A 20,000-nucleotide genomic window follows, 5' to 3' on the forward strand; every position below is an offset into this window, starting at 1 on the left:
AGTTGGGTGGTGTAACCAGGTAGGTCGTTCGGTGAGGTCGGTGGCTTTATATGTGTATGTGGCGGTGTTGCAGTATGAATGTGCATGGCCTAGTGGTTAGGGTGCTGTACTCACGATCACTAGATCGTGGGTTCAATTCTCGGAGCGGATAGCGTGTTATGTTCTTGAGTTTCATTTCACATTGCTCTGCGTGTGGGAGAGTGACAGAATCGTTGACGCATGAGCAGAAATGCTTTGCGTCATAGCTTCCGGCTCTCTTCCTTCTGAGTTCAAATCCCATCTGCCTGGAGAAGGCAATAGGAAACCACTCATGGATCTCTAAATATATTACCTGCAGGTCTGTGACGTTGACAAAAGGGTTTATAACGACCCTTCTTATTTTCCTTGTCGTTATTGTTGTTCTCATTTTTTACCATTTTTGTAATGTGTTTTCCTTTTTGTAAATAGCTTTCTTTGATTAAACTTTTCTTGGTATTTTATAAAATACTAGCAGTATCGCCCGGCGATGATCGGGTTGGTTTTGACCCTTTAGAATTGGAATTTTTGAAAAGTAAAAATTTTGCATTATGTAGCTTGTTATTCTCTTTAAGTGAACATTTTCCTGGTTGAAATACACCAAAAAATGGTGACACAGCAGTCAAAAAATCGTAAAAAATACGGATTTTCATAGAAAAAAAGCACTTTTTTGATGTAAATAATTTTTGGTGTTAACATAGTCCGATTTGAATTTTTTCTTTTACGGAATGAAGAACAAGCCTTCTTCTATGATACTCTCAATTTGCGCTGCAGGGTCTCGGAGGAAATAGTGTTAGTTGAAGGCTACCAAACCTGCCACACACACAGACAACTTCAGCTTTATATATAAAGATATCTCCTGTAAGGAGTCTGTAGCCCGTTTTGTGCACATTCGTGGGAACGTTATTCTCTGTGTTCGTACATATCGGGAAAAATTATTCCGTGACGAAGTTATATCGCTACCCCGACATTTAAACAGTGACCGTCTTGTCTTCATTGACGCATTACATTCACGTGAAATTATTGACTATTAGTCCTGTGTAGTTCCTCAACCTAGAGTCAGGACGAATGAGAGTCAACCTATAAACCATTGCCTTCGAAAGGCAGAATTCCTCCAGTGGACAGATTTGTGGAAGTCTAGAATATAGGTTGCGTTGGTATATGCATTATTTTCATTGTAGCGTATGATACAGGAGCGATGCTGACTAGACAATAGAAACTAACCATAAATATATGTACATTGAAGAGCATGTTGTATCTATGTGTTTGGAAATGGAATCTAATGAGAGATAAAAAAAAAAGCCGTTTATCTTCTCAAGAATGTGTTTGTGTCTGTGTATGATAGAGAGAGATAGATAGATAGATAGAGAGAGAGAGATAGATAGATAGATAGATAGATAGATAGATAGATAGAGAGAGAGAGAGAGAGAGAGAGAGAGAAGAGAGAGAGAGAGAGAGAGCATGTTCATGCCAACATGGAATGATAACAGGTGCATTCGGACAGAAATACTTTGTGATATCAATGTTTGATTGAGTTATCTCCTATTACTCGAATGTTCCCTTTCCATGCTATATCTTAACGAGAACGATGAAATAAAAGCCGGATACATTACTAAGGTAGATATAATAATTGGCTAAACTCCTGAAAGAGATACCCAACATGTCCGTAGTCAATGATTAAAACCGTTAAAAGAAGAATAGAAGAAAAAAAAAGATCTATTCAAACAAGTTGAACTGTGGCAAAGCAACAGCAACGTGTTTTTATTGTGAACTATGCCCTTTCGTAGATACCGAGCTGGAGGGACATCAGGTTTAATTTTTATTACCCTAGGGGAGAATGGGGCAATGATCATGACCTTTGCTGGACACACTCCTAGTCTACTGATATTAATGGTGTTGATATTCAGCTTGAAAATTCATAGATTAATATTGGTAGGAAAAACAAGAGGAATTCAAGAGGGTTGCAAAGTCCAACGTAAAATTTGGAACTTTCTAACAAAAAACAAAACAAAAAGTAGTCGTAAAAACTGTGATATTTAGAAATCATTTTATTGAATATAAACATCAGTTTGTTCTTTTGAACTTCAACTTTATCTTTATGTAGAAGATGGTTCTTGTTTCTTCTTAATTTTCTTCTGCTTCCTCCTCTTCAAACTCCCCTTCTTCCTCGGCTGTTGCATCCTGGACAAAAAGATTAAGAATTATCTACTTTGGCGAAGTTTGGTTTAATTATATACTAAAAAAAGGTCAACTTTGCTTTTTATCAATTCTTTTTCAATAGAATAAAGTACCGGTCATGTACTGGGGTCGATGGTATTGACGTTCCCTCAAAATTACTGGCCTTGATTCTAAATCAGAAACCATTATATAAAAATAGACTTGATTATGGAATCCATGATGTTATGAAGGAAGAATGGGTGTTAGTAAAACAGAAGAGGTGTAAGTAAACTGGAAAATACTAACAATTGCAGCGTGGAAGGTGTTTATAAGCCATTTAAGAAACACACAAAAACCGTTAGATTCACTTCAACATTTAAATTTAATTTGTCAAAATATTTTCGTCGCTTTGAGACCGTGAACTGTCATTGCAGCACGAAGCTTTGTCAGTGAACAGTTCGCGGTCTCAAAGCGACGAAAATATTTTGACAAAATAAATTTAAATGTTGAAGTGAATCTAACGGTTTTTGTGTGTTTCTTAACTGGCTTATAAACACCTTCCATGCTGCAATTGTTTTCGTTCCAGCACACGATCTCAGATCAAGTCACTTGCTATGCAAGTACATCTCCGGAAAATACTAAGTAAACCAGAAAAGATGTTAACAAAAATATGTGTGGAGAAAACAGATGCTGAAAGAGAAAAGGTGTTAACAAAACGGAATAAAAGTGAACAAAAGAGAAAGGATGTTAACGGAACATTATAATAAATATATTAGTCTCGACTAAAAACAAATATAATTCTTTATCCAGCCTATATTGTTGTACAATAACTAAAGTAAAACAAGAAACACCCAATTAAAGAAAATGGATCTCACCAAAACAAAAATTATTAGAGTGTAGAACAGTTCTTCTCAACCATTTTTTTTTTTTTTACTTATGTACCCCTGGATCCCTTCCTTTCTTATTTTATTCGGATGGAAACCCTGCCTCATTGCCATTCAATGTTGCAAAAGAAGTAATATATTTTTTATAATTAAATATTAGGAATCTTAAAAATTGCTAAAAAAATGTGGAAATATTTTGTGCTTTGCAGTCGTATAACCAATTTAAAGCAGATAAATTTTAACAATAAAATCTTATCAAGATCTCCAAGGGTTATATGGTTCCCCAAGGGTTACATGTACCCTGGTTGAGAACCATTGGTGTAGAATAAAAAGTAGTTGTCCCAAGCAATTTTGGCTCTTAGTAAGAATATTACTGCAAAACCGACGACCTCAACCGCCTTCGTAGACCCCCCCCCCCATCACACCGTTCTCTTGGCAAAAATCAATAAAATAAAATAACAGAAGCTTACTTGGTACTGTTGGTATTCCGATACTAAGTCATTCATGTTGGATTCCGCCTCAGTGAATTCCATTTCGTCCATACCTTCACCTGTATACCAATGGAGGAAGGCTTTGCGTCGAAACATCGCTGAATAAGGAGATAGGAAAACGATGCGATTAAAAGGACGAAGAAAAATATTGGACTAGAAAATAATTGTAGTTTCACATTGCTTAAGGATCACAGACCCCGTATCCTTGTCGCCCAGCATTTTTTTCTGGGAACGAGGTCAAAATGTTTATTTTGTCGCGCTCGAAAAACGAAATTGCTTGAAATATGTGGAATCTCCTCGAAGATTATACAACGATTTGTCTTGTAATAAAGAATTTAGAAGCAGGAATTTCACAACCTCGAGGGAAGCACAGAGATTTAGCTATTCATGTATTCAAAAATATTCAGAGATTCGCATATATATATACTAGCAGTATCGCCCGGCGTTGCTCGGGTTTGTAAGGGAAATAACTATATAAGCATTTTTAGAGAGTTACTTCCCTTATAGATGCCAATTCGGGCTTTCTTAGCCATTTCTGTTTTGGTGTCTTCAAGCCATGAAGTCGTTGTTCTAAAAGAACGCTGGTCTCCTTGACAACGCATTACGACGTTGATTTCTTTACACTCCCTTCCCCACAGCTTCACGAGGGAGGGAAGGGGGAGAAGCAAACAGGTGCAGGTGTGACCATGGACGCCAACTCCGCCGCCATTGACACACGAAAGATTATGCATTAAAATGGAATAAAAAAATGATGTTAAATTATTTTTAAAATCGTAGACTCATCGTAGACGCGCGCTAATAGCCAGACGGGCTCGATATGAATCACGACTATAAGATACCCGAATTTGGTTAAACTGCACCGCAAAATGTGGGAGGAGTTAGGAATCTAAATCGAAGGGGACAGAAACTCACACAACTACAGTTTTATATATATAGATATGCGAACTGCGACCTGGTCATTGACATGATGCGACATAATCTTGTCAGTGAAGGTAACAGTGTTTATGTCTTTGAATGGCTAATTGGGGGGGGGGGCGCTTTCCACGCTCCGATCGGAGGATAATTAAATTGGGAGCGTGATTAAGTTGAATGATATCAGATATTATTTTTAAAATATTAAACATTAAAAGCAATACGGACGTTGTGATAGCTTTGTCATAATATGAAGGTAGAATGTAGTCCATCATGAAGATGATGATACGCCTATACGTAAGTATTCGCGAAAAAATGCCAGCGAATTTAGACAACAAAACAATTAATCAGTTAGATTGAAGAGAGCAGGTCCGTAGATTTTTTTGGCTAAGGATAATCGGGTGAAGATAACGAGATAACGCAGTTAATGTTCAGTTTGAGAGGGGCTTTTACATACGTGTAATTATAGATAGATTAATTGTCCCTGGCAACATTTTTAGATTACACTTCACATTTTTTTTTTAAGAAGCTAACAAGACGGTGAGTAATATTTATGAAGAGAATCGGATAAAGTTGAGAAAGCAGCCAAGAGACAGCATGAACGATGATAATGTTCATATCACAAATTCCAATAGATCTTGTCTTTGAACTCTTGAACTTTCAAGTTTGGTTATAAACAATGCCAGAGTATTTAGACTAACTTTCTTGTACACCACACTGAGATTCATATCGTGTTATATATATACATATGTATATATATGTGTGTGTGTGTATGCATGTATGTATATGTATGTATGCATGTATATATATGTTATTATGTATGTGTATATATATATATATATATATATATATATATATATATATATATATATATGTACACACATATATATACACCATTATTACTATCATGACTATCATCATCATCATCATCATCACACTACTACTGCTGCTACTACTACTACTACTAGAAATGGAAAGGGACAGAGATAAGAATAATTCACTACTCCTGCTGTCGCTGCTGCTACCACTTCTTCTACTACTACTACTACTACTACTACTACTACTACTACTACTACTGCTACTATTACTTCCACCTAGTAGTAGTAGTAGTAGTCTACCACTACTACTACTACCACTTCTAACACGACTACTTTAAATTTTATGAATACCACCACTTCAACTACGACTACCCTCATCACCACCACTACCACTACCACCACCACCACCACCACCTGTACTACAAGTAAACAGTGTATTTCTGTAGCGTTGTACAACAGCATAGTACCTCAGAGTAATGTTATACGAAAGGAAATGACAGTACATCTGTCATTGGTGTACGACATTAGCGAGGTATGGTATAAATGTATAACGCTACACATTAATGTCTTACATTACTGTAATGTAGTACAAATGTATGGTACAGTGCAGCAATGTAGTCCATAGATGTGGTGAAGTATAAATGCTTAATGCAGGACTATTGTGTAGTCAAACGAACACAGTCGAAGGTCCTTCCCGAGCCAGAGGCTAATAAGTACGGATACCCTAATTCCGTAGCGTATATATTCCTCCCCTGAGCGGGACCAGGGCCAGATTAAGACCCATAGAAGCCCTGAGTGCCTTAAAAGATTTTGGTGTCCCCATAGATATATGTAATTCAAAATAAAAACAATAATGAACCATAAGATTATTTTTTTATTTTTTCAAAATGTAACAAAACTAAGATGGCGAATAATGTTTATTTTTGTAGACTTCCACTTCATTATATCTGCAAAGCTTTCTCAGATCCTCACTATGCTGCTGCAACTACTTCAACAACTGCTACTACTACTACTATTACTACAACTACTACCGCTACTACTACTACTACTACTACTACTACTACTACAACAACTACTACTGCTGCTACTGCTACTGCTGCTGCTACTACTACTACTACTACTACTACTACTACTACTACTACTACTACAACCACTACTACTATAACCGCCACCATCAACCTCGGCGCTATCACCACTATGAACACTACCGCCTTCACCACTACTGCCATTACTGTCACCAACTATGGAGCCACTACCACCAATACCAGCTGAACAACAACCACTACTATCACCACCACTGAAGCCATTATCAACAGTACCTTCACTCACACCACCACCTTAACACCATCACCCTCACACCACCCTCACATCACCACCCTCACACCACCACTATCATCATTGTCACCTCATCTGCTACCACCACCACCACCACCACCACCACCACCGCCGCCCCCGCCATTTCACTTACTGGTCCTACCATCATTACAATGATGTTCGCCAATCTGTCAACATGGTTGGGGGTTTTCTGTGTGACCGTGATAACTAAAACCTCGTCAGTCAGCCTCCTGCAAGTATTAAGTACTCTATCATCAGAGAATCCAGTCCCTACCCCGACAGGGACATCCCACACCCACCCCGGGGGGCACAAGATGTATTCTCTACTATCATCACTTAATACAGTGATCAATCAATCTTGTCGTGGAATAGATTGGCCATGATGACCGCGTTAAACAGAAAGCGAAAGAGGTGGAGAGAAAGAATGTGAGTGTATGTGTGTGTTTGTGAGTGTATGTGTGAGAGAGAGAGAGAGAGAGAGAGAGAGAGAGAGAGGCAGAGTGAGGTAAGTGGCGGGAAGACATGAGGGAAAGTCAGAGATGGAATAAATGAGGAAGAAAGAGGAGGGAGTAATTAAGAATCAGAAGAGAGAAAAAGAAAGGGAAGTGGCGAAAGAATGAGGCATTTTTTTGAGCCTGAAATTCCTGTGGAAACCCTAGATTGCTGGGGTTCGTTAACTAATAATGGAAAAGAGACATTTCAAGAGTAAAAAGCAACAGCCCCCAAAATACCCTTCGAATTTGTTATGACCGTATGCTGACATTTTCTGACGATGATTGATTAATTACTTATATACAAACACCCTCCCTACTTTCAAATGTTTGTCCTCTGCCACCCGTCCTCTGCTACCCGTCTAAATAGCTTTGATAGTGTTTCGGAAGATGTACCAAGGGTCAAACAGCTTTGGAGTTGACCTTCTTCGCTGGAATTTGTTGGAGGAAAGGGTGGGGGAAATATCTTTGTTTTGCAATGGGTAAAACAAAATTAACATCTGAGGGTTCGGTTACTGTTCGTTTAGTACTGAAGCTGAAAATAGAATGGGGGGTAGCTGGATATACATGCCTTTCTGTCCTAGACAACCGAATTACCAAGGGTAGATGAAAATAAATAGGCTTTTTCCACTATTCTAAACACCAGAATAAGTAAGAATAGGTTGAAAACAAATGCAGTGCGTAATTGGTACTTATTTTATCGACCCCGAAAGGATAAAAGGTAAAGTCGACCTCGGTGGAATTTGAACTCAGAACGTAAAGACAGACCAAATGCTCCTAAGCATTTTGCCCGGCGCGTTAACGATTCTGCCAGCTCGCTGCCTTCATACAATGAAATCTATTAAAACTTAAATAGCAGTAATAACGTTTTTGCGCGTCATACTGTGGTGAAGGCGCATGGCTCAGTGGTTAGAGCGTCGGGTTCGCAGTCATAAGGTAGTGATTTCGATTTCATGACCAGGTTTTGTGTTATGTTTTATGGAGTGGAAATCTCTATTTCATGCAGTTCTTTATTTAAGAGATGAGGAATTATGTACATTATTTACATTTGACGGATATTTGTCCTCATCATGCATATGGCGTAGTGCATAAGAGCACGGGCTACTAACCCCAAAATTCCGAGTTCGATTCCAGGTAGTGACCTAAATTATAATAATAATAATAATAATAATAATAATAACATCGAAAAATACCTTAGGAATGAGAACCCAGGTTTGAAATTTCCCCTAGACACCAGATGAAGGCTGGAGGGTGTATCAGCCGAAACGTTGTGTTAACAACAAATAAAATGAGGATAAATATCCGTCAAATGTAAGTAAAGTAAATAATGTACTTTATCTCATGTTGCTCCAGTTCACACAGCTGTAGAAATAAGTTCCGACATCACTAATGCCAAGCTGTATCAGCCTTTGCCTTTCCCATGGACAACATCGGTAGCGTGGACAGGAGAGGCTGGTATGCATGGGCGACTGCTGGTCTTCCGTAAACAACCTTGCCCGGATTGCACCTCGGAGGGGAACTTTCTAAGTGCAATACAATGGTCATTTTGACCGAAGGGGGTCTTTAGCCTTTATATCATACTTAATGCAGATACACCGTAGAAAGCCTAGAAACTGCTTTATTCGTCTCGGAAAAGTATCATGTATAGACGTATAGTGTTAAAAAAATCACAGAAATACATCGAAAAGTGTCAAAATATAAATAAGTACTGGAGCCAATTTATTTATCTACACCCTTTCAAGGCGGTGCTTCTCCGTGGCCGGAGTCCAATGACTGCAAGCAAGAAAAAGGTAAAAGGTGTATATGAACAGGTACCTGCTAACTCAATAACTGAAAAGACAATGTCAAGTCGTTTCATAACTGAACAATTAACTTACCTGTAAACTGCTCTGAAACTCTTTTAAAAAGTTCCTGAATGGCTGTTGTGTTTCCAATGAAGGTGGCAGACATCTTCAGTCCTCTGGGCGGAATGTCACAGACAGCTGTTTTCACATTATTCGGAATCCATTCGACGAAATAACTGCTGTTCTTGTTTTGGACATTCATCATTTGCTCATCAACTTCTGCAAAGTAAAATAGAAGACTATGAAACAAAACACTTCTCTCTCTCTCTCTCTCTCTCTCTCTCTCTCTCTCTCTCTCTCGGTCTCTCTCTCTCTCTCTCTCTCACACACAGGGGTTGTGTGTGTAAAGTGTTTCTGTGATTACTCTTTTACTCTTTTACTTGTTTCAGTCATGTGACTGTGGCCGTGCTGGGGCACCGCCTTTACTCGAGCAAATCGACCCCAGGACTTATTCTTTGGAAGCGTAGTACTTATTCCATCGATCTCTTTTTGCCGAACCGCTAAGTTACGGGGACGTAAACACACCACCATCGATTGTCAAGCGATACTTGGTGGGTGGGGACAAACACAGACACACAAACATATACACACACATACATACATATATATATATATATATTATATATATATATATATATATATATACGACGGGTTTCTTTCAGTTTCCATCTACCAAATCTACTCACAAGGCTTTGGTCGGTTCGAGGCTATAGTAGAAGACACATGCCCAAGGTGCCACGCAGTGGGACTGAACCCGGAACCATGTGGTTCGAAAGCAAGCTACTTACCACACAGCCACTCCTCTGAATTATTTATTTTTTTGCTTTATTTTCCTAAAAAATTTTTCCTAAAATTTTTTACAAAAAATATACCGGTATTTAAAAAAAATTTCATTCAATAAATAATGTTTTTACATTATGTATACATGAATAGAATACAGCGTCAGTTTTCTAAATAGCGAATTAAATGAAAACATCAGAAGAAAAAGTGAGACTTAGCAAATACAAATGGAATACTTCGCAGTGAATGCAATGAATATTTAAATTTGTGAATAACTGGACGCAGTGAATGCAATGAATATTTAAATGTGCGAGAAATTGGAGTTTAAAAAAATTCAATAAACTTGAGAAATCGAAATTATAGGAAATTTCTTGGAACATGAATTTATAAAATTATTTCCAGACGATCATCCCTTTAATAATTGCTTTCTTTTGGTAGTCTTTTCATACCTAATTAATAAGCAGCTTCCTCCATCAAAGTATAGAAGAAGATAGAAGATAGATGTGTCAAATGTGTCATTTAGCGGTGTCGTTGATAATTTTTTCCTCACCTCAATGATGCCGGTGACTTATATTAAAAGTCCCTTATAGAACTAGATTCATAAAAAGGTATAGAACTATATTATCACCCTCAAATTTGAGAAACAAACACTCATAACTTTTTTCTTTTAAAACTTCATTGCATGAGATTGATATCAATGAAATTCCTCGAATTGAACATTTAAGCTTAATTAGAATATTTGTTGGCATCCTTTCTGTCTCAGGAGACAATGGAGTTGCGCATGAAGTAATCTAGTCCGGCTTTTATATTTCATGTCCTGATACATTTCCTGCTGTGGCTGTGTAGTCCTATCCTGGACAAACACTCCCTCTGGCAGGTACCGCAAACGTAGCGAAGACTGTTCCTGGCTCGTTGTAAAGTCATAGTTTCTTGTTGACGTCTTTTCTTGTCTTTCCATTTCTCCTCTCTCTCTCTCTCTGTCACTCCTTTGTATTCCCTCTTTTACGGTACGTCGCCATTCTCCACGGTTGCCGGCAACTGCCTCCCAACCGCTAATATTGATGTTGCAGGCCTTCATGTCCCTTTTGCAAACATCCTTGTAACGTAAGATCGGTCTACCCACAGACCTAGTACCCCTAGCAAGCTCTCCGTATAGAATATAGTTTGTTTTTAAAATAAAAAAGTTAATTATACTTAAATCTAATTTTTGCTTTACTTATATATATTTTTTCATGATATTTTACCTTACAACTTTTTTGATACAAAATTTTGTTGCATGGAGCCAAAGCTATGAAATTCCTCGTGCTTTCTTCTATCATTTAAGCTAAGATAAATGTATTTTGCTTTTAAAATAAAAAGGTTATTTAGATCTAAACTTGATTGGTGGCGTTATTAGACTCCTGTAATGTTGCTACAAATTTTGATGGGAACTTTTTTCTACAGGATCAAATCTCAATTTTTTAATGCCAAAATATAGCTAGGGACAAGTCCTCTTCAAAATTGTTAACAGTTTTCAATTTGGTTAAGAACTGAATTAGCGACAAACTCTGAAAGATGCTGCGTGTGAGTAAATGGCGGCCTTAATAATATTTTTCAACTACTACCGTAGTTGAATGATATACATACATATATATTTTTTTTTTCGTAATGAGATAAAAAACCAAGGCTGTGTAGATTTTAGAACATTATAAAATGTTCGACACAGCCTTGGTTTTTTTTATCTCATTACGAAAAAATTTTATATATATATATATATATATATATAAACACTCATAGAAACGTATATGAGACTACGTACATGTATTTGTAGACACTCATTCTACAGATATACGCACGTACAACTGAACTCAGATTACATAGCTCTGCAGTGTGAATATAAACTTTCACATGCTTCTATTTTGTTTATAAATATACACGTCTGCTTTGATATATATATACATGTGTGTTTATATAGGTGCACATACATGTGTAGGTGTGCATATAAATGTATGTACATATATGCATATATATATATATATATATATATATACACACACGTACATACGTACATACATACACACATACGTACATATTATATATATATATGCATTTATATGAGTGAAATTTTAAGAGGCATTTCATTTTTAAAATGCATCTCCTCTCTCTCTCTCTATCTATCTATCTTCATATTACTCCCCCGCACCAATTCTATACACCCCTCACGCTGCTTCTTTTCTTCCCAGCCTCTGGTCACTTCACCACTACTCCTTCACCTTCCTCTGACGACTTTGGGCCTTTAATTTCTCGCTTCCTTGGGAAAAAATGTACTATATTTCTATCATTATTTTTGACCATTTAAGGTTGTGAATATTTTCTGTGCACCAAGTTCCAGCATCTCTCTATATATAAACGGCAGTTTGTCTGTGTGTGTTTCTGTGTGTCTGTCAGGTTGTACCCTCACCCTGACCACGGCTTTCAACCGATTCTGATGAAACTTGATACACACATAGCCCAATGTCATAATTCAAAACTAACGCAACGAAAATTTTGAAAAGTTCCCCCAGTTCTGAAAAAAATCGATAAATTCGACATGGGGTTGAGAATCAGAAACACAAACCACAGACTGTCTAGGGGACGCAACTCGACCTTTTAACTCTCAAAAAAAAATTTACCATCATTTTTTTTCCATTTTTTTGCTATTTTTTGGCTATAACTCTCTAAAAATGCTTTATAGTTATTTCCCTTACAAACCCGAGCAACGCCGGGTGATACTGCTAGTATTCTTATAAATACATATGTACATGATTGCGTGTGTGTATTTGTGTGAGGATGTGTATGTGTATACACACACACACACACACACACACACACACACACACACATATATATATATATATATATATATATATATATATATATATCTACGCACGCATGCACATACACAAACACACATACGCGCAGAAGTTTATATTCTGCTGTTTATTCCTTCCTCCCAAGCAAAATTATGCCCTAAAAAAATCTTTATATTTAAATGTCCATGGCCAATACGCTATCTTTAAGATAGCGCGTTAGCTGCTCTTAAGTGGTTGAGTGTCTGCGTATGTGTGTGTGTGTGTGTGTGTGTGTGTAAGCATGCGCGTTTGTACATGCGTGCATATGTAAGTATAGTTGTGTGCATGCATATATATATGTGCGTATGTCTTTATGTGTTCGTGCGCGTGCGTTTCTGCATATATGTCAAATATAGGATGTAATAGATGTAGACACATATGGGAGAGGAACAGACAGACGAGGCTGGATAAAAGAGAACAAAAATATACAGGCAAATACGTAAGAAAAAATGAAGAAAATGTGTAAGAAGGAAAGGTAGAGAGAAAGGAAGATAAGAGAGAGAGACAAGGCATGACAGAAAGAAGGGGAGAGAGAGAGGTGGAGAGAGAGAAGGCAAGACAGAAAGAGGGTGAGAGAGAGAGAGAGAGAGAGAGAGAGAGAGAACGCAAGACAGAAAGCGAGAGAGAGAGAGAGAGAGGTGGAGAGAGAAGGCAAGACAGAAAGAGGGTGAGAGAGAGACAGAGGGAGAGAGAACAGAAAGAGGGAGGGAAATGAAGAAAATGTGTAAGAAGGAAAGGTAGAGAGAAAGGAAGATAGAAGAGAGAGACAAGGCAAGACAGAAAGAAGGAGAGAGAGAGAGAGACGGAGAGAGAGAAGGCAAGACAGAGAGAGACAGAGAGAAGAGAAGGTAAGACAGAAAGCGAGAGAGAGAGAGAAACAGAGAGAGAGAAGGCAAGACAGAGCGAGACAGAGAGAGAGAAGGCAAGACAGAAAGAGGGAGAGATAGAGAGGGAGAGAAGGCAAGATAGAAAGAGGGAGGGAAATGAAGGAAAAATGAGAACGATGTGGGACGGGGGGTGGATGTGTGTGTAACAAGTAAGATTTTCAAAGCTGAATAGATGTCGTCTGAAATATTTGAAACGTTGGGAATTCTGGCGGAGGTAGGATCTCATAAAACATGTGTAGCTTTACACTTGCTGCTGGTGGCGCATCCACACACGTGACGTGACGTTAGGTGAGAGCGGGGGCTTGTGGGGGGGGTGGAGGAGTGGCGTGGAGCTGACACCGGGGTCACACGTACGAGGAGCAGTCTTCTTCTTCTCCTCGTTCAACGCTTAACTGTCTACTTTAAAACTAAGGACCCCGCAGCAAAAATTCTCTTACTTGTCCCCCCCACACACACACAGTCCCTCACTCTCTCTCTCTCTCTCTCTCCCTTTTTCTCTTTCTCTCTGTCTCTCCCTTTCTCTCTCTCTCTCTCTCTCTCTACCTTTTTAACTCTCTCTTCATCTTTCAGTCTTTGTCTCTTTTTCAATCTCTCTCTCTCTTACACACACTCTCTCTCTCTCTCTCTCTCTCTCTCTCTCGCTCCCATTCACTCTATCTCTTTCAATTTCTCTCTCTCTCTTTCATCTCTCTCTCTCTCTCTCTCGCTCCCATTCACTCTATCTCTTTCATCTCTCTCTCTTTCAATCTCTCTCTCTCTCTCTCTCTCTCTCTCTCGCTCCCATTCACTCTATCTCTTTCAATCTCTCTCTTTCAATCTCTCTCTCTCTCTCTCTTTCAATCTCTCTCTCTCTCTCTCTCGCTCCCCCATTCACTCTATCATCTCTTCAATCTCTCTCTTTCATCATCTCTCTCCTCTCTCTCTCTCCTCTCTCTCTCTCTCCTCTCCTCTCTTCCTCTCTCTCACTCTCTCTCTCTCTCTCTCTCTCTCGCTCCCATTCACTCTATCTCTTTCAATCTCTCTCTCTCTCTCTCTCTCTCTCTCTCCTCTCTCTCCCATTCACTCTATCTCTTTCAATTTCTCTCTCTCTCTCTCTCTCTCCCATTCACTCTATCTCTTTCAATTTTTCTTTCTCTCTCATTCAATCTATCTCTTTCTTTCAGTCTATCTCTCTCTCTCATTCAATCTCTCTCGCACCTTCAGTCTGTCACCCCCTCCCCTATAATTCTCCTCTCTTTCAATCTCTCTCTGCTTCAGTCTCTCTCTCTCTCTCTCTCTCTCTCTCTTTCAGTTTCTCCTTCTCTTCGCCCCTCCCCCTTTCTCTACCCTTATACTCACACTCACACTTTTACACCCGCACCCACACTCGAATGAAACATAGACGCATTCAAGAAATGAAATTCAAAAGTTAATTACTTGGAGACGCCATCTGCATAAAATATGATGAGTTAAGTTAGTCTTCGCATAATTAATGAAGGGGACATTAAAAGTGTAATTACAAATACTTATGTGGTAAGAAACACCCTTAAAGTACAGACACACACCCATACCTACATCCCCCACACACATACACACATATACATGCATACATATATATATATATATATAAATGTATGTATATATATACATATATATATAAGTATATATATATAAACATATATATATATATATATATATAATAATGTATGTATATATATACATTATATATAAGTATATATATATAAACATATATATATATATATATATAATGTATGTATATATATACATATATATATAAGTATATATATATAAACATATACTTATATACATATATAATATATATGTATATATATATACATATATATTTATGCATGTATGTGTGTGTATATATATATATATACATACATATGTATGTATGTATGTATATATATACATATATAATAACAATTTAATAAATATGACATATGTATACATACATACATATATGTACATACCTACATCTATATGTATATACACATGCATGTATGTATGTATGTATGTATGTATGTGTATATATTATATATATATATATATATATATATATATATATATATATATGTATGTGTATATATATATATATACATACATACATACATACATATATATATATACATACAGTGCAGGTACTGGCTGTGGTGTAAGTGGTGAAAGTTGTGGCGATGGCTGTGGTTGTGGTGGTGGTGGTAGTGGTGGTGGTGATGGTGGTTGTGGTGGTGGTGGTAGTGGTGGTGGTGGTGGTGGTGATGGTGGTGGTGGCGGCGGTGGTAGTGGTGGTGGTGGTGGTGGTGGCGGTGGTGATGGTGGTGGTGGTGGTGGTGGTGACGGCGGAGACAGTGGTGGTGGGTGATTATTGTGTCAATGGTGGTGGTGGTGGTGTTGAGGGGGGAGGGTGTTCGACCGTCTCATTATCGAATAACAGAAAGAAAAAAAAATGAGGCCTTAATATCTCATTTAACCTCTCATTTATCTCCGTCAATTAAAAGCCATAAAAAATTTCCTAATTTATAGAGCAACATTTTTTTTTTTTTTTTTAATACGGTTTCTCGTCTCATTCTTCCGTACTTGTGAAAATGTCAAGACAAAATATATTACATGACTTCGTTCGTTTTTGAAAGGTGAACGAACGTAAAGTAACTCGAAGAACCGTCTTTGTTGTTTAACTCTTTTCAGAAATAACGAGGTAAACCGAGAGATGTTGTGGACACCGACGATATTATTTGACTGAAACTGCCCCATTATTTGTAGACGGACAAGTTTGTGAGGAAGAGCGGGAACGTACGATCAGTACAGACCACAAATCATCCGTCACGCATCGGTAAGTTTTATTTCCAAACTGATTTTCGTCTTGCTAAGTAGAAGTGCCATAGATGCTACTAGAAATAATGGTTTTTAAATTTTGGCAGAAAGCAGTTTCGCGAGGAAGGGGTAAGTCGATTACATCGCCCCCCAAGTATTCAACTCGATAGTAATAATAATAATAATAATAATAATGATAATAATAATAATAATAATATAATAATAATAATAATAATAATAATAATAATAATAATACAACTTTAAAAAAAAATGAACGTACTAGTGAGTTAAGTTTAATGGCTTACCAATGTATACTATGAGTTTCTTTGCCCTAGGAGTCGGGAATACACTCGGCAAGAAATGGAAGCAAATTTGAAAGAAGAGGAAAAAAAGATAATAATAATAATAATAATAATAATAATATGCTTTCTAATTGATGTATCAATACCGGCTGATGACAACGTGTCTCTAAAAGAAATGGAGAAACTCTCAAAATACAAAGACCTGGAAATAGAGGTAACTAGAATGTGGAATCTGAAAACAGAAACAATTCCTATCATAGTAGGTGCATTAGGCATGATAAAAAAATATTCAGACAAATACATAACAAAACACCAGGACCTACAAACACATATAACATACAGAAATTGCACTACTAGGCACTGCACACATCCTACGCAGAACACTTTCCATACAATAACCTCAGAGCATCACAACCCATACCCAAGGCACACAGAGCTGCGCTCGGTAGTGAAGTGAAAGCACGCTATAAAAATAAAACTACTGAATAATAATATAATAATAATATAATAATAATAATAATATAATATATATAATAATAATAATAATAATAATGATAAATGCCATGATGCAGTACCAGGCAGTGGCTCTCATGGCTTCTAATCTTAACTGATTGGAAGTGTTATCATGCAAATATTCTGCTCAATACCACAGATTTGCTTGTCAGTTGTTTGACCATAACCAGTTGAGCATGTCCCTTTGTGGCTGACGATATGTGCAACTCTGATCACGAGCAGAAGTAGTGGGGGAGCATCATAGCCGTGTGTTGAGAGGAATTCTTGGAGGTTTGGATAATTCACCCCTGGAAACATGGGTGGTTCGTTCAACATCCATAAACAATCCTTATTCAGTGTCCGTCTGCCTACAGAGTTAAGTCAATCTACAGAATAACATTTACCTTTCATTGACATCCGTCCCCGGAAGATGGAGCTAACTGTCAGATAGCGTCCGTGTCTTGGGTCACAGGCCGCCATCATATTTTTAGCATCGAATATCTGTTGAGTAAGTTCGGGCACGGTTAGGGCTCGATATTGCTGGCTTCCTCGAGAAGTAAGTGGAGCAAATCCAGGCATGAAGAAATGAAGGCGTGGAAAGGGTACCATATTCACTGCAATTTTTCGTAAATCGGCATTTAATTGACCTGAAGATAGAAAATATTTCAGAATCTAGATTTGATACCATTTTGTTAAGCTTATATAAAGTAATATTGGAAAATATTATATGGCTATATGACATGAAATGAAAATATTTTGAAAGCCCGTTGAGTCAAGATAAGAACCGTAAGGTCATTTAAAAATATTGCACTCATGTAAAAGAAGTAATGTCTCTAAGTTACTTCATTACTGACCAGTTATCTGCTGAGTGACCAACCGATTATCAACTGACCCTAACACTTTACTATATTTGAACAACACTCTTTTACTCTTTTACTTGTTTCAGTCATTTGACTGTGGCCATGCTGGTGCACCGCCTTTAGTCGAGCAAATCGACCCCAGGACTTATTCTTTGTAAGCCTAGTACTTATTCTATCGGTCTCATTTGTCGAACTGTTAAGTTACGGGGACGTAAACACACCAGCATCGGTTGTCAAGCGATGTTGGGGGGACAACACAGACGCACAAACATACACACACACACACACACACACACACACAGACACACACACACACACACACAACACACGCACACACCACACACACACACCACACACACCACCACACACACACACCCACACACATATATATATAGATATATATATACGACGGACTTCTTTCAGTTTCCGTCTGCCAATCCACTCACAAGGTTTTGGTCGGCCCGAGGCTATAGTAGAAGACACTTGCCCAAGGTGCCACGCAGTGGGACTGAATCCGGAGCCATGTGGTTGGTAAGCAAGCTACTTACCACACAGCTACTCCTACGCCTATACTGTCAATGTACAAGGAAATGGAGGTTCAGCTACAAAGAAATGTCGAATTTGCTTTTATTGAACACAATTCTGACGATTTTTCGCCAACAGTTTAACTCTTTTGCTCTCTCTCTCGGGCCGCGCTCTCTCGGGCCGCGCTCTCTCGGGCCGCGCTCTCTCGGGCCGCGCTATCTCTCTCTCTCGCTCTCTCTCGGGCCGCAGAATCGTCTGAACCATATATGCAATACAGCTCTATATTTAAGAGATGAGGAATTATGTACATTATTTACATTTGACGTAAATATGCTCACGGTCATATGGCGTAGTGGTTAAGAGCGCAGGCTGCTAACCCCAAAATTCCGAGTTCGATTCCAAACAATGACCTGAATACTAATAATAATAATAATAATAATAATAATAATAATAATAATAATAATAATAATAATAATATCGAAAAATACCTTAGGAATGAGAACCCTGCTTCGAAATTTCCCTCTGACACCTGATGAAGGCTGGAGAGTATATCAGCCGAAACGTTGTGTGCACAACAAACAAGATGAAGACAAATATACGTCAAATGTAAATAATGTAAATGATGTAAATAATGTACATATACGTGAGCCTGAATACGTCATCTTTTATAGATCAACATGGCAACCAAGATAATTCTAACTCATAAATCTTCGTACATAATTTCATTGTTAGATTGCCGCTGCCGCATCTAAGAGAACAATGTCGTGTGATACTTGGATGTAATATTATCAGCTTGTGATCTGTGTGAAAATGATAGTGTTGTTCTCTGCTTCCTAACATTGGCTTCTTTAGACGCTTATCACGACATTATGTATTTCATCTCATTAAAAGAAACGATGGATATGTGTCTTAATCAGCTTCGTAAACTTTCCATCTCTCCTCACCATTATCTCTCTCTCTTTCTCTCTTTCAATCTCTCTCTCTCTCTCTCTCTCTCTCTTTATCTATCTATCTCTTCTATCTCAGTTTGTCCACAACAACTGCAAGCCCATACATTAGAGACATCAGCATCACTGCCCAACTACCTCCACCGCCACCATCACCAGTAATAATAATAATACTCATTCTATTTCTGCTACACTCACCACTTTCGCCGTTACTACCATTGTTAATACCACCACAACCACCACAATTATTGCCGTGACCATTGCTACCACTATAGATGCTACTATTTATTTCTTTACTACCCACAAGGGGCTAAACATAGAGGAGACAAACAAGGACAGACAAACGGATCAAGTCGATTATACCGACCCCAGTGCGTAACTGGTACTTAATTTATCGACCCCGAAAAGATGAAAGGTAAAGTCAACCTCGGTGGAATTTGAACTCAGAACGTAGCGGCAGATGAAATACCGCCAAACATTTCGTCCAGCGTGCTAACGTTTCTGCCAAGCTCACCGCCTTATATAGATGCTACTATTAGCACCACCACCACTAAGTTTACTACTACGACTACTACT

At 38.0% G+C, this 20,000-nt stretch overlaps 1 protein-coding gene across 1 annotated transcript in view; it reads right to left on the reverse strand.

Annotated features, from left to right (window-relative positions):
- Positions 1 to 2,040: 2,040 nt before the first annotated feature.
- LOC115218346 (tubulin beta-4 chain-like) overlaps positions 2,041 to 20,000 on the reverse strand; it is a 78,503-nt gene continuing 60,543 nt past the window's right edge. Inside the window, exons 6-9 of the mRNA XM_029788104.2 lie at positions 17,497 to 17,739; positions 8,981 to 9,166; positions 3,527 to 3,645; positions 2,041 to 2,196 (exon numbers count right to left, since the gene is read on the reverse strand). Coding sequence (XP_029643964.1) covers positions 2,140 to 2,196; positions 3,527 to 3,645; positions 8,981 to 9,166; positions 17,497 to 17,739 — 605 coding nt within the window. The 3' untranslated portion in view covers positions 2,041 to 2,139. The remainder of the gene's footprint in view (positions 2,197 to 3,526; positions 3,646 to 8,980; positions 9,167 to 17,496; positions 17,740 to 20,000) is intronic.

The sequence above is a fragment of the Octopus sinensis genome, linkage group LG13 (assembly GCF_006345805.1).
Source record: "Octopus sinensis linkage group LG13, ASM634580v1, whole genome shotgun sequence".
Classification (NCBI taxonomy): domain Eukaryota; kingdom Metazoa; phylum Mollusca; class Cephalopoda; order Octopoda; family Octopodidae; genus Octopus; species Octopus sinensis.